At 41.0% G+C, this 14,917-nt stretch overlaps 1 protein-coding gene across 1 annotated transcript; it reads right to left on the bottom strand.

The window, feature by feature from the left end:
• Positions 1-791: 791 nt before the first annotated feature.
• Positions 792-11,536, bottom strand: LOC139443748 (glutamate receptor ionotropic, kainate glr-3-like). The gene is made up of 8 exons (XM_071224671.1): positions 11,162-11,536; positions 9,222-9,365; positions 6,889-6,989; positions 3,962-4,049; positions 3,112-3,418; positions 2,452-2,684; positions 1,777-2,042; positions 792-1,011 (listed from the first exon to the last, which is right to left on the bottom strand). The coding sequence occupies exons 1-8, from the start codon at positions 11,534-11,536 to the stop codon at positions 792-794; spliced, it is 1,734 nt and encodes a 577-aa protein (XP_071080772.1).
• Positions 11,537-14,917: the final 3,381 nt, after the last annotated feature.

Genomic DNA, 14,917 nt, shown 5'->3' with positions numbered 1-14,917 from the left:
CCCCATTTAACCTCAACACTACATACCAATAAGTGAAATAATCTTGAACGCAACAATAAACCTCATTTTACCTCACCTTAAAAGCCTAATTACCAAAGCTAAATTTATCCCCACTATACTAGACAGAGCAACCCGCAACACCCACCACCAAACAACGCATACAAAGCTTACTTCAGGGAACGTTGAGTTATATTTCAGTGTGTTATGCATTCGCTATGTGTTGTATATGAATGTGGATGTGGTTGGGGTTAACGCCTCTTTGAAGAGTATTCCACTTGTCAGTTTCAAGTTGGAGGAAGTCCCCACTGACCCAGGTCATAGCGGGTTATGTGCCTGTGCACCATACCGAATGACCCCCATTTATCACCACCGTAGAACGCACAGCCAACAATCACGGGACACAACTCTGCGTAATTAGTGACATCTTTGACCATTGAGTCACCCCCGTCCCACAGAACTCTGGATTATAAATATAATATCTAGACCCTTTGTAAATGACATGTGTCGGGAACATTGTGAGAAAGACGTTTGTGGCATTTTATTTATTCCATACACGTTTTTTCAAAGTCAGGTAATCAAAAACTTATATCAGTATTCGGAGTACATACCTTAGACCTATATTGGACAATATGCTCCAAGTAAAATATTGTCTCCATCGTCACCTTGAATAAAATTAAATACATATCAGAAACATGGGAAGTACTTTAATAATTCAAATCCAGTCAACACCTATCTCAAACTTCAAACGCTCTCTCAAGCAGGATATATGAATAAGGATATGATGAAATTGATCAAAATTTAACATTCAGTCTGGGTATCAGTAATTCTAGCATCAACGTCAACACAGACAACACAACTCCCGCCCCAACGACGAAGACAGCTCCGAGTAAACGTTCAATCGTTATACCTTCTCCCACACCCTGCACCTGACAAGTCCTGTTATGATATTGGTGGTTCTCCGGTCTTTCAAATAGCTTCTGTAACATTCCTGACGCAACGAGAATATTGATGCTAAAACAAACAAACAAACAAACAAATAAACAAACAAACAAACACCTAGCAATAAATCCGAAATAATGATAGATGCATACCCTTTACACGGATACAGATCGCACCTTGTTGAGCAGTACGAGAAACGTATACAGCAGAATATAGTATTAAACCTTCGCACATGAGTGAGTGAGTGAGTGAGTTGGGTTTAACGCCGCTTTTAACAGTATTCCAGTTATATCGCGGCGTGTCAGCTTAATGTGGGAGGAAAGCCCGAAGTGATGCAGGTCTCAGACGTTTACCACTTCGGTGAAACCCACGAGCACGGGTATGGTGCTGACAAATCTAGAAACATAATTGGGGCGAACCGAGATTCGAACCCACAATCACAGGTTTCTGGCATGACCAAGAGACGCAACTCTGCACAGCGGCGCTTAGACGACTGGGCCAACCCGTGAAGATCCGGGGTAGAATAGGTCTTCAGCACCCCATGCTTGCCGTAAAAGGCGACTATGCTTGTCGTAAGAGGCGACTAACGGGATCGGGTAGTCAGGCTCGCTGACTTGGTTGACACATGTCATCGATCCCAATTGCGTGGATCGATGCTCATGATGTTAGTGACTGGATTGTCTGGTCCAGACTCGATTATTTACAGACCGCCGTCATATAGCTGGAATATTGCTGAGTGCGGCGCTAAACAACAAACACAAAAACAACATGAGTGTGATAATGAAAATCGAAAGGCTTTGGGGCGTGGACAGTTCCTTTTCCCGTGTCCATACTTACACATTCTCCAGATCATCCTTCAATGGCGAATGTAACGGTACACCGAATGCACTCTGTTGCCAACTGATCTTTTCGCCAAGTGCTGCCAATCTGCAGTCTTCATCTGTGTATTTCTTTATTTGGTGACTATACATAAAGACAGCATGTTTGCCTGTCTGAACTCTTCTGTAATGTGCATCGTAATCAGTGGACATTATGAAAGGCTTTGTTTTATTTTCTTTCGCCATTCTTGCCCAGGCCCGTCGTACCTCCTTTCGGGGTGAGGTCTAAAGTATCAACAGAGGACACAAAACATGAAACGGCATTTAAAGTCATCCCCAGATATATGAGCTTAAGCGAGCCCCACTTTGAACCTAAAGCAGTTCTACCAAATCATTGCGAAGTGACTTAAAGCTTAAAGTTGGATACGTTCAGGTACACAATTACTCAAGTCCTATACAGTGACCATCACAATTTAGTCGGTTTTTAGGAACAGCATCAGGTAACAGTGGCCTTTTCTCAACGTGAATCACCACTGGGTCTTTGTGTTTGGAGAAGATGCATGAAGTGTACGTATTATAGCGATATTTATCAGAAGTTAGGTTTCGCAAGTAAAACCCTTCATGTGAAATCTTTCAGCATAGTTCAAACATAGTATCTTTCATAGAATTACCTAATGATCTTTGGAATACTGACCTTAAATAGATAGTAATTAATTCCTTCAATGGGCATTCCCAAAGTGTAGTCTTTCCTCTCTACCAACTCCATCAGGTTTGAAAATGGAGGCTTTTGTTTCTTCACTGATAGTCCAGCTACGAGATTAGCCGAATAAATCGAGACCACGACAAGCAAAAGTAACCACCAGAACGCTATGAGCACTTTACTTGAACACGATTCCGGGGACGGTTTCGGACGAGACATGGGCAAATCTGACGAGAAAATATGACATGCTATACAAAAACACACACACACACACACACACACACACACACACACACACACACACACACACACACACACACACACACACACACACACACACACACACACACACACACACAATTAGTTTCTGACATGAACACATAGAAAGCGACAACACACACACACACACACACAAAACACACACACACAAAACACACACACACACACACGCACGCACGCACGCACGCACGCGCGCGCGCGCGTGGCTGCACATAACAAATTTTGGTGGAGAAATCTGACAAATTAAAGCAAATATCCCTGGTTTCAAATTTTTGAGATCGGTCAACAGGCAAAATAATCACAATTTATATAGATGTGTCTTTACATGTTATTAACTATTCAGTACATTCATAACTGCTTTGAAATGTTCCTTACCCTGTTTGAGAAGTGTTTCTTTTGTATACCACAACATTTCATAACAGTAGCCGTATTTTGATAACCCAACTTCTGTACCATTAAGAGTTATTCTGTACACGAGTTGAAAGAGGAATCCACATAGAAAGACGAGCAGGAAGACTTCCAGTTTGAATGGTTTAGCCAGAAGCAGCCATCGACGGCTATCGTCGTCAACCTTCTTGTACATCACATCAACGTAGCTATACATTATTGGAGGCGTGAGGAAGTCCATAACAGCAGTCCTGTCTTCGTGGACACTTAGGTACGCTGCTACCAGGTCAACATCCTGAAGTGGAGAGATGTAAAGTACATAATATATGAAGACCTACAAATAAAAACTGAAGTTGTGAACTAAATGAGTGAGTGAGTGAGTGAGGTTTAACGCCGCTTTTAACAGTATTCCAGTTATATCGCGGCCTGTCAGCTTAATATCGGAGGAAAGCCCGAAGTGATGCAGGTGCTGATAAACCTAGATACATAATCGGCGCAAACCGGGATTCGAACCCACAATAACAGGTTTCTGGCGTGCCCAAGGGACGCAGCTCTGCACAGCTAATCGCGGCGCCTTAGACGACTTGGCCACCCGTGCCCCCTGTGAACTAAAACCGTTAACAGGTAATGTTAGAGTAATTACTTTGGACCAAATCAATATTATTTTCCTAAATAGATGAAGAATGAAATGCAAAACATAACCAGTTTCCATATCTAATCGCATTTAAAGTTAGTCCCTCGACACTGTGATTGAATTGGACTTTGATTTGGACTGATGACAGTGTCATTTGTGTGTCTATTGTGTGTAGTTATTCAACGTAGGATATGCCAGACATACTCTTCTTTGTAGCTGACCTATCATTCCGTCCCATGACCCATTGATCTCCTGGCCCCATTCTTTGTCAGCTGGAGGATTGAGGAGGTAGCTGAAACAAATTTTTATGATAGTTTTGTTGGTCATTGCTGAACTGATACCAATAATATTTGAGCACAAATAAACAAACCTAGAAGCGACGTTCATTTGCAAGTGAGTCACTCTCACGCGAGGACTGAAACTGTGCACAAATCTAGAAATGTGCTACTGTCACTTTTTATGTACAAAGTGTTCAGAATACGTACAGTGGTGTTTAATTGTAAAAATATCAACCATATTAAGAATACCAACATGTTCAAAGTTTGACCTGTCCCGTATTCTTATTGGTTGGGATCATACTTCAGGTCCCGCAATCCCAACAGTGTGTGCAGCAGCATTTCTCTGTTTTCACGTTTCAATGTTAACGGTGCCCTCTTTTGGAACAGACCACCTCCGTGGCTGAGTGGGGTATTCATGTTAAACTGCGGCATGGTATATCAGTGAGCTAGCACTATAAATCGGCATCAGTCCGGACTAGTACAAGCAGCCACACACACACACACACACACACACACACACGCACGCACGCACGCGTTCATGCGCGCACGCACGCACACACGCACGCACACACACGTGCATGCACGTCGCTATATAAGTGCAATAATCTTGGACGCGACGTTAAACCCAATTTCACCCAACCCCTTTCCCTTTGTGGCACACGCAAGTAATTATCATATTTCGCAAAACCTGGCATCATCCCTATTTGACAGTGATTCATGTACACAATGTCATAATTTTGATATTGTCAGAATCGTACTTTTAGCAGAGATTTCTTGTTTTTACGGAAAGGGTTTTATTGCTTTTATTTATCAAGAATGCGATAAACCATTTTGATAATCTTTGCAAATCTGATAATATTTCAGTATTCTTCATAAGCTCCATGCATCGATGCAAAATGTCTTCATGGAAGTATGGGAGTTTCTGTACACAAACATGGTTTCACATCATTTGACACTATATGACACAGGGGGCTGTTCACTCTAGTATAGTATTCCTACGAGGTTACTCAAGTTCCTTCACTAGGTGAAAGTGTCGTCCTAACCTTGGATTATTTTACGAATGACATCATAAAGATATTATTACCCTCGTGATATAAAGAGAATATGTATTATGCTTGCACGGAAACATACTCTTCTAATTATATCTATGTATCATATGTAATACATTGCGTTATGTATTATTTTATGCAATGATAATTTGGTTTATGGTCGAGTAGTAAGTCAAAATAGTTTGTCAATATTTACGTCCGGAGAAAACCGATGACATGTTTTTCAGTTGTTTAATGATGGTCATCATCAACATAAACATTTGGCTAAGTGTGTAGGGAACATATTTTCATTATGGATGCAGTGGCTACCATGTGATCTAAAGATACCACGAATACGTTCTTTTCGGGGATTTTACATCATATAATAATAATGATGATCACGGTTATTCAAATGAAAACGCTCAAAGGGAATTATATACAAACGTAAACGGTCATGCCTAAATATCTTCTAATAAAATACATTATTTTATTGCCACTAAATTACACATCTTGCAGTCCACGAGAAACATTCCTATAAGCCAGTAATATCAACTTTTGGGGATTTGCTTGATTTGTTTTTGCAGCCTCATAAAAGTACAATTATGTCACATTTGATATTTCAACTTTATACACCACTATCCCACACAACAAATTTAAGGGAAAATATATTTCATTGATCCATGTGGCATTTGCCTCTAAACGCGGTGACCCTTGATGTAGTTTTCTTTATTTTAGAGATGCATGACAATTTGCAAGTATGATATCAAATGTCATATGAAGGTTACTCAGAAAACAATTTGAGGGATGCTAGACTTCCTCAAAGATGACATCTCTGTTAAATTTGATCTAGACCACCAATTGTGCTTTTCATTTTGTTTCTTTATGCAGAAACAAAAAAATGTTTCAAATTGTCTTCTGGGATTGACAAAATCAAAACAAGGGGATTTGGTCAAGAATTGAACTAGAGCTTTAGGTATATCGATGATCGTTCAATAATGGTGAAATAGCTATCTCCCTATACCAACCTGAGCTAGAAATGAAATAGCCAATTAAACCGCCTCATCTATTTCATATTTAAATTTATGCATAGATATTCAAAGAAAAACACTATCCACAAGACAAGAGGGTCGCCACCGTCGCATGACAGGAGTACTGCTGTGCGGCGTCAGGCAACAGATACAACTAGTGTCATCAATGATTTATCAGTGATCCATTCATATAATTATCACCGCTATTTAGCTTTTTACGCTCAAAGTAGTCGGATGATCGAGACTGGTTATCCTCTGGCTTTGAAGTTTTATCTTCAACTTACCAATAGCAATATCCCACTAGCTGCAGCCTTTGATGCCTATATTTTACAATTTCGAGGTACAATCGAGCATGCAGTTTCTACGAAGATTTTAAAGAGCGTCGTGCGACCCTTTCAAAAGTTGTTTGATCAGGGGTACCACAATTAAGGCCTCAGTAAAGCTTCCAAAACATTTTTATAGTAGACATGTGGACATTTTCAAATTTGACGTATCATTGACAGCAATGATGTCTGTTGCAATTCGTTATTTTAACGTGTACCATATGTTCCAATGTTTTATCAGTAAAACAATTCATTTTCCTTTGTATGTGTTTGTGACGGATGGGAACAACTGGTGTTATCATTTGTATGAATCCATCTGTGATAACACTACATGTGTCCAAGAGGTTCCAAACGAATTTTTACTATGGCCGGCGTGGTAGGCATATCATAAACCAACAATTGCATACACGTTTTCACCTGTCTTCACACACAGTGTAGTAACATTTAGGGTTTTTATTTGAACATTCTACTCACCTGAAATTAAGAGCTATTGCCATCTTTTGAAGGATTCCATATACAGGCCCAGAAATAAATATCCTCTCGTCGATCTGGCTTATTTCAAGAATACCTATGGACTAATATGATTGTTAGCATGATCAATAAAAATCAATTCTGTACCAAGAAAGATATGTGGATTTACAATACATGGAATGTACATCAAAGCCTTCGCAGATCCTATGAAGGAAATGTCAGAGGAAATATTAATGAAGTCGGACAGGAGTTTCAAAAAGAGTATAAGCAGGAAACACATATCTTTGAAATGTTACTAAATGTTGCTGGTTTATAGACCGTGTCGTTCCGAGCTAAACTTATGCATATGAATCAGGGTCTTTTGCAAGGTACCAGTTCTCAATTATCGAATCTATTTCACTTGTTTCAGTACATTTCAAACATGCTTTACACTCTTAAAAGTTCCAAAATATGAAACATCAGTTTGAAATAAGTGGACAAGACTTAAAACATGCAAAGGTTACAAACGATTATCTCAGAATTTGTGTTAAATGGTCTTATCTTAATACCAAAAGACGTTAAAAGATGGTACTTGTTGTTACCCTGTCTGGCGCTCGGCATTAAGGGGCTAAAACAAGGACTGGTCGCCTCGGAGTCAGTATGCTGTGTGTGAGTGGGGTATTCATGTTAAACTGCGGCATGGTATCTCAGTGGGCTAGCACTATAAATCGGCATCAGTCCGGACTAGTACAAGCAGCCACACACACACGTACATGCACGTCTCCATATAAGTGCAATAATCTTGGACGCGACGTTAAACCCAATTTCACCTCACCTCTTATCTTAAATACTTGGACATTAACCTTTCTGTCGATACTACTTTACGGTTACACTTTCTGTGAGAATTGGATGTTTTACAAAGTTCATGATCTGTTTGTACTTGGGAATGGGAACAACTTATAGTTCTAATTATTTAAATACACATCGGATATCTTGTCAATAACTGGAACTAGTGTATGCTTCGACCATGCAAGAAAAACTTTAGATTTGTAGACGTAAACATCTAAGATTTTAAGAACTTTTCCTGCAGAAATTCAAATTGACTGTGTCCAAGAAATCTATCTTATTGTCAGGTTATACGACACAATAATAGTAATACAGAGGGACTAATAATTGTAAAAAGTTTCACGTGTTATACCGGGGCACTGTCTCGATTGCTATGATTGATATCCATCATAATATAAAAAAACACACTTAATGAACAAATACAGTGAGTTTTGAACAATGGATCAGTGCCACTTAAAGGGAGATATAAAACTTACCGGTAGTGTGGAGACTACTAATGTCCGGTTGTTAAGTCCATAGTTCAGGTTTGGAAACAAAGACTTTTCTGTGTATGAATTTGGAGTGACAGCTTGAAACATATTCCCACCAATCCTGTTATGAATCGTGAATACACTAACACAGTCGGGGCTTGAGTCGTACAATGAATGACATAGATATTAGAAATAGCTTTTCAAATTGGTAATAAAGATTCCAGAAATGTTCGAGATTATTGTTTTCGATTGTTGTGTCTAAACTTGAAACGGTCCATGTAAATACTGGCTTTCAGAAACGTTGCTTTTCGAGCAGCAAGACACGCCGTGTTGACGATGTCCTCTTTATTGACACACGTGATATCTAATGATCATAGGGGGCACGGGTGGCCCAGTCGTCTAAGGCGCCGCGATTCGCTGTGCAGAGTTGCGTCCCTTGGGCACGCCAGAAACCTATGATTGTTGGTTCGAATCCCGGTTCGCCCCAATTATGTTTCTAGGTTTGTCAGCACCATACCCTTGCTCGTGGGTTTCACTGAAGAGGTAAACGTCTGAGACCTGCATCACTTCGGGCTTTTCTCCCACATTAAGCTGACAGCCGTGATATAACTGGAATAATGTTAAAAGCGGCGTTAAACCCAACTCACTCACTCACTCTAATGATCATAAGAGTCTGTTGCAACCATAGCTTATATAAACTGGTTTGTCTACATAACACTGAGCTATTCACTTGACAACTCATTTCTTTTGAGGATATGTTTCTAGGTTTATCAACACGTTACCAGTGCTCTTGGGTTTTACAAAAGTGGTAAATGTCTGAGACCTGCATCACTTCTAGCATTCCTCCCACATTAAGCTGACACGCCATGATATAATTAGAATACTGTCCACACACAGTGGCGTTTAACCCAACTCACTCACTCACTTTACTCTCACATTAGGCTGACATGCCGTGATGTAACTTGAATAAATCTAAAAACGGCGGCGTTAAACCCAACTTACTCACAAACTTTTGAGAAGAAATTAATATTGTACACTTACCACCAACTGGAAAAATGCAACATTTTCTATTGACACAGGCGGGTCTAAGGAAACGTTCCTCGTGTCCTCATGGCCAAGAACGATCCACTTGGAGTGGTGTCGAAAGTCGGATGTTCTGTTGGAGTTCAAATCGTAGCGTGCAGCCTTAATCACATATGGGCATAACAATAATAAAAAGATATCCACACAAAAGGGGCGATATAGGAACAGAAAATATAACAAATTCATAATTCTTTTAGTTTACGTTTAAGATATTCTTACTATGACAACATATCATTTGTTTTATTTCTGGCAGTAACGTTTACGCGTACAGATACGGATAGATGCTGATGACGCTGGTCATGCTTGCTGGTCGACATGAACGTTTGAGTTGGTCTCAGTACCAAACATGTCCAACCTAACATGGGTTGGTTGGTTTGCCGCACACATCAATATTCCAGCTACATGACGGCGGTCTGTAAATAATCGAGTCCGGACCAGACAATCCAGTGATCGACGTCATGAGCATCGCTCCACACAATTGGGATCGATGGCATGCATCAACCAAGTCAGCGAGCCTGACCACCCGATCTCGTTAGTTGCCTTTTACAACAAGCATAGTCGCCTTTTACGGCAAGCATGGGTTGTTGAAGACCTATTCTACCCCGGATCTTCGCGGGTCTCCTCTTGAGGTACCACGTGGATCATTTATACTAGGACTGTACATTTTCAACTGAGCATCAGAGAAATGAAATCGCTGCTGTCCCTGAACAGAGTGTGACAAAGGTACTGAACTTACATGACACTCCATCATCCACATAGCGCTATACTACCCTCCTTTATATTCAGGGTGCGGAATGGACAGATGCATGGGTCACTGGGTGGATATTATACATGTATCTTTCTGAGTGTGTGTTTTGGACAGGAGTTTGGTGTGTAGGTTATGGTTGTGTGTAATGTGCGGATGCATGTAGGGTTTACATGTGCTTGCAATTATATATATTATGTTCTGTTTTGACGTGTATGTATAAATGTAGGCATGCGTATTTATCTGTGTATTCATGTATGATATGTATACGCAGGTAGTGTGCATGCTAAATTAGTTATATGTTTTTATGTGGGTGGATTTGGGTGTTTGTTTGAATGTTTGGGTATATATATCACACTGACAGCGTTATTTGGATTGTTTATAGATCGACGAGGCTAACGTGTTCCCGTCATATCAAAAATATATTATCATCATCGACTTATCTTATCTTCTTCATATGCCTTGTTACAGTGAGTGAGTTTGTTTAAAGTTTGGTGATGATGGTGTGTGTGTGTGTGTGTGTGTGTGTGTGTGTGTGTGTGTGTGTGTGTGTGTGTGTGTGTGTGTGTGTGTGTGTGTGTGTGTGTGTGTGTGTGTGTGTGTGTGTGTGTGTGTGTGTGTGTGTGTGTTAGTGTGTGTTAGTGTGTGTTAGTGTGTATGTGGCTGCTTGGACGCATTATCACTAGAACACGGATGCGGTCTCCGAATCTATATAGGCATGTACAGCTTTAGTTATAGTCATGTAACTTAGATAGAAAATGAAAATCCCTTTTACAGAACCTCAATTGGATACAAATACATCTGTCAAACGTTAAACACCGCTTACCATAATATATTTCCGTGTAAAAAAGTCTTTTGAAACAAATTATATACTGTATTAATATTCTGAGAAAAACAAGTTTGCTTTGTACACAAAGTAACATACTTCCCTAAGAAAGAAACGCAAAGCCCGAATCGGTGACAATATTTAGACACATTTAATTTGATAAAGAAAAATGCGACAAGGATGAAAGTTTACAAGATGAATCATACAGTGGTTAAGGTCAAAACACAAGGATGCGAATGTCACATGTTGAAGGTCAAGGTCATGAAGGTTTCAATATCTTGTATGATCACCATTGGCAACCAGAACAGCTTTGCATCTCCTTCCCACAAGGGTCTGAATCACACGTTGGGGAATCGTAGCCAGTTCTGCCTGAAGTGCTTGTGCCAACTGTTGCAGAGTCTGTGGCTGTGGCTGACGTTGACGCACACGTCTGTCCAACTCGTCCCACAAGTGTTCTATCGGATTCAAATCCGGCGATCTCGAGGGCCAAGGCAGAACTTGGATGTTGTTAGCCCGCAGGAAAGCTGTGATGAGACGTGCTGTATGGGGCCGGGCGTTGTCATGCTGAAACATGACGTTGGCGGTATGCGTGATGGGTACGACGTGAGGCCTCAGGATCTCGTTGATGTACAGCTGAGCTGTTAAGTTGCCCAGGACATGGACAAGGTGAGTTCTACCAGTGTGCGAGATGGCTGCCCACATCATTACGCTACCACCACCGAATCTGTCGACCCGTTGAATACAGGATGGTGCAAAACGCTGACCCTTACGTCGGTACACACGAGTTCTTCCATCTGAACCACACACTCCCCCAACGAAGTTGCTGCCATACCATGTGTGCTTGACACCACTGACGTCGATTTTGACGGTGCTGTGCCGTTAAAACGACCCCACGAAGTCGTGCTTCTCGTGATCGGTTCCTAACTGTTTGGGCTGATATCCTGCGCATACCCGGAATGTTGGATGCCGTAGAGGATGCGGTTGTGGCTCTGTCCTGGAGATAACGTAACAGGATGTATCGGTCCTGCCCCCTGGTGGTCACTCGTGGTCTACCTGATCTGGGACGGTCACGTGTTGTCCCTTGATTTTGATATCGGTCCCACAGTCTTGTTATGGTGCTTGGCGACACGTTAAACACCCTGGCTACTGCAGATCGTGAATTACTAGCTCCCAATCTGCCTATTGCGTTGTTAATGTCTGCTTCGCTGAGTCTTGGCATTGTTCTGCATTAAAGTGCGCGTCAACAACAATTGCCACTCGAGTGAAAACCCTGCGCTTTTAATGCCTATGGAAGCATGTTACACATGCAGTGAATGGGTGTATTTTGGTGACATGGTTAGCACTTGGCTGCGTTTTGGTCAATTTTGCATGTTTTTCTCCCTGAAAACATCTCAATGGAATTTCCATCTCATTCTTCATGGCATTTTGTACGCATAACACTACATCTCCCAAATCTTTCCTGAAAACAACATCAACCATAATACTATTTCAGTAACCATTTTTACCCCTTTTGCGTTTCTTTTTTGGGGAGTATATCTATATTAAACTGCAGAAACCGAAACCGAGTATCTAATTGTTTAACTGTTCCATTGCAATTATTATTTGATAACCCTTTGCATCATATGATGTCCTTGCAACCACGTGGAGGAACACAGAGCGGTCTGGTACGAACGTGTCGGCAGATATGGTGGTATCATACAAATGTGTCAAAATGAGATCAATGTCAACAGTAGATATTTACAAAAGGTACATGGAGCTTCGGAGTACATGAAAATAAAGAAGGGACGGTGCTTAGCTTTCTTTCAGGTGTGTATAATACTTGCCATATTCTTTTCGGTCTTGTTCCAGTGTGATGTAACTCACTGGGACGACTCGAGTCTTATTCCGCTCGCACTTTTCCTCGATGATTTTACATAATTTGCTAAATATATGTATGCGTAACGGTCGGTTATGAAAACAATATACCGTATACTTTTCTATACTTATTGGAAATAAGGTGTGTACTTTGGTGAAAAAAAGGGATTTAAATTGTGCACAAAGGTCGTAACTAGGGTGAGGCTTGCGCGTTGTTTCAAAATATAACATCCTGAAAAAAAGACCCCAGTGGATTCTTTCCAACACTGACAGAGATTATCCAAAGGAGTGAGGAGAGGCGATAGACAGTGGGACATGATGATTGTTTCCGATCCCCGGTGACTATGGCTAACAATCAGTTGTAACATGGTTGATAGTATGTCATCTTAACTTGACAGTGGATAGACGGTCATGCAACTTGTTGGCTCTAATCAAGTCACGCTATAAAGCTACATATTGGAAACTGACAATAAACTATTTATTTTGGTGTCATGTTTAACCCTTGCCTTAAATCCATGGACATTAATGTGTCCTACCTCTCTGTCGCTTTGATTTGTTTCATAGTAACTTGAATATAATAATATTTCCTTTGTATATTAAGTTTCTTTCTTGGTGTAAAACTTGAAACCATGTGAGACTCGTTAGTGCTAAGAAATACCATTGCGTCTTATTTGCATTCCACAAGCGACCTAAAAAATTACGTCAACAAAAGATTACCAACTTTTTCTAACATCTAAAGGGGTACTTTGCAACCTAGAATGAAGTGCTTCAATGCTCAACCAATACAACAGTGTGCAGGAGCATATTACTTCTGATTTTGAAGACATGGCGAATACACTAGAAATCCAAAAAGAAAAGATAAACACGTGCATTTTCCAAAAACAAACTTACTTGCATCAGTAGATATAGCGACGAAAGCAATAAGATAGAACAGGACAGTTACCATGTCTTGGCGCATTCACAGTCACGTATACTGGCTAATCTTGGTCGTCATCTGAGTACATGTACATTGAATGGGATTGTAAACATAATTAGAGAATGTCCATTGATTATTAACGATCAAGTTATTCATCACGTGCACTCGGTAAAACAAATTCCATGTATGCTTACACCGTATGCCTACTACCGTGTTAAAGAGCGTACACACACACACGCACGCACGCACGCACGCACGCACGCATGCACGCACGCACGCGCGCAGAAACACACACACAGAGACTGACATACACACACAACACATACATACATATACACACAGATATGCAGACACCCACCACCACCACCACACACACACGCACACAGAACAACTCGTTCATCTCGAAATCAGTGAATCACACACACACACACAGAGACTGACATACACACACAACACATACATACATATACACACAGATATGCAGACACCCACCACCACCACCACACACACACGCACACACAGAACAACTCGTTCATCTCGAAATCAGTGAATCACACACACACACACACACACACACACACACACACAGACTGACATACACACACAACACATACATACATATACACACAGATATGCAGACACCCACCACCACCACCACACACACACGCACACACAGAACAACTCGTTCATCTCGAAATCAGTGAATCACACACACACACACACACACAGACTGACATACACACACAACACATACATACATATACACACAGATATGCAGACATCCACCACCACCACCACACACACACGCACACACAGAACAACTCGTTCATCTCGAAATCAGTGAATCACACACACACACACACACAGACTGACATACACACACAACACATACATACATATACACACAGATATGCAGACACCCACCACCACCACCACACACACACGCACACACAGAACAACTCGTTCATCTCGAAATCAATGAATCACACACACACACACACACACACACAGACTGACATACACACACAACACATACATACATATACACACAGATATGCAGACACCCACCACCACCACCACACACACACGCACACACAGAACAACTCGTTCATCTCGAAATCAGTGAATCACACACACACACACACACACACACACAGACTGACATACACACACAACACATACATACATATACACACAGATATGCAGACACCCACCACCACCACCACACACACACGCACACACAGAACAACTCGTTCATCTCGAAATCAGTGAATCACACACACACACACACACAGACTGACATACACACACAA

This window comes from Haliotis cracherodii, unplaced genomic scaffold, assembly GCF_022045235.1.
Source record: "Haliotis cracherodii isolate W230 unplaced genomic scaffold, xgHalCrac1.p SCAF_5, whole genome shotgun sequence".
Taxonomy (NCBI): domain Eukaryota; kingdom Metazoa; phylum Mollusca; class Gastropoda; order Lepetellida; family Haliotidae; genus Haliotis; species Haliotis cracherodii.
The sequence above is the reverse complement of the archived record's forward strand: the minus strand, read 5'-3'. Positions and strand labels throughout refer to the sequence as shown.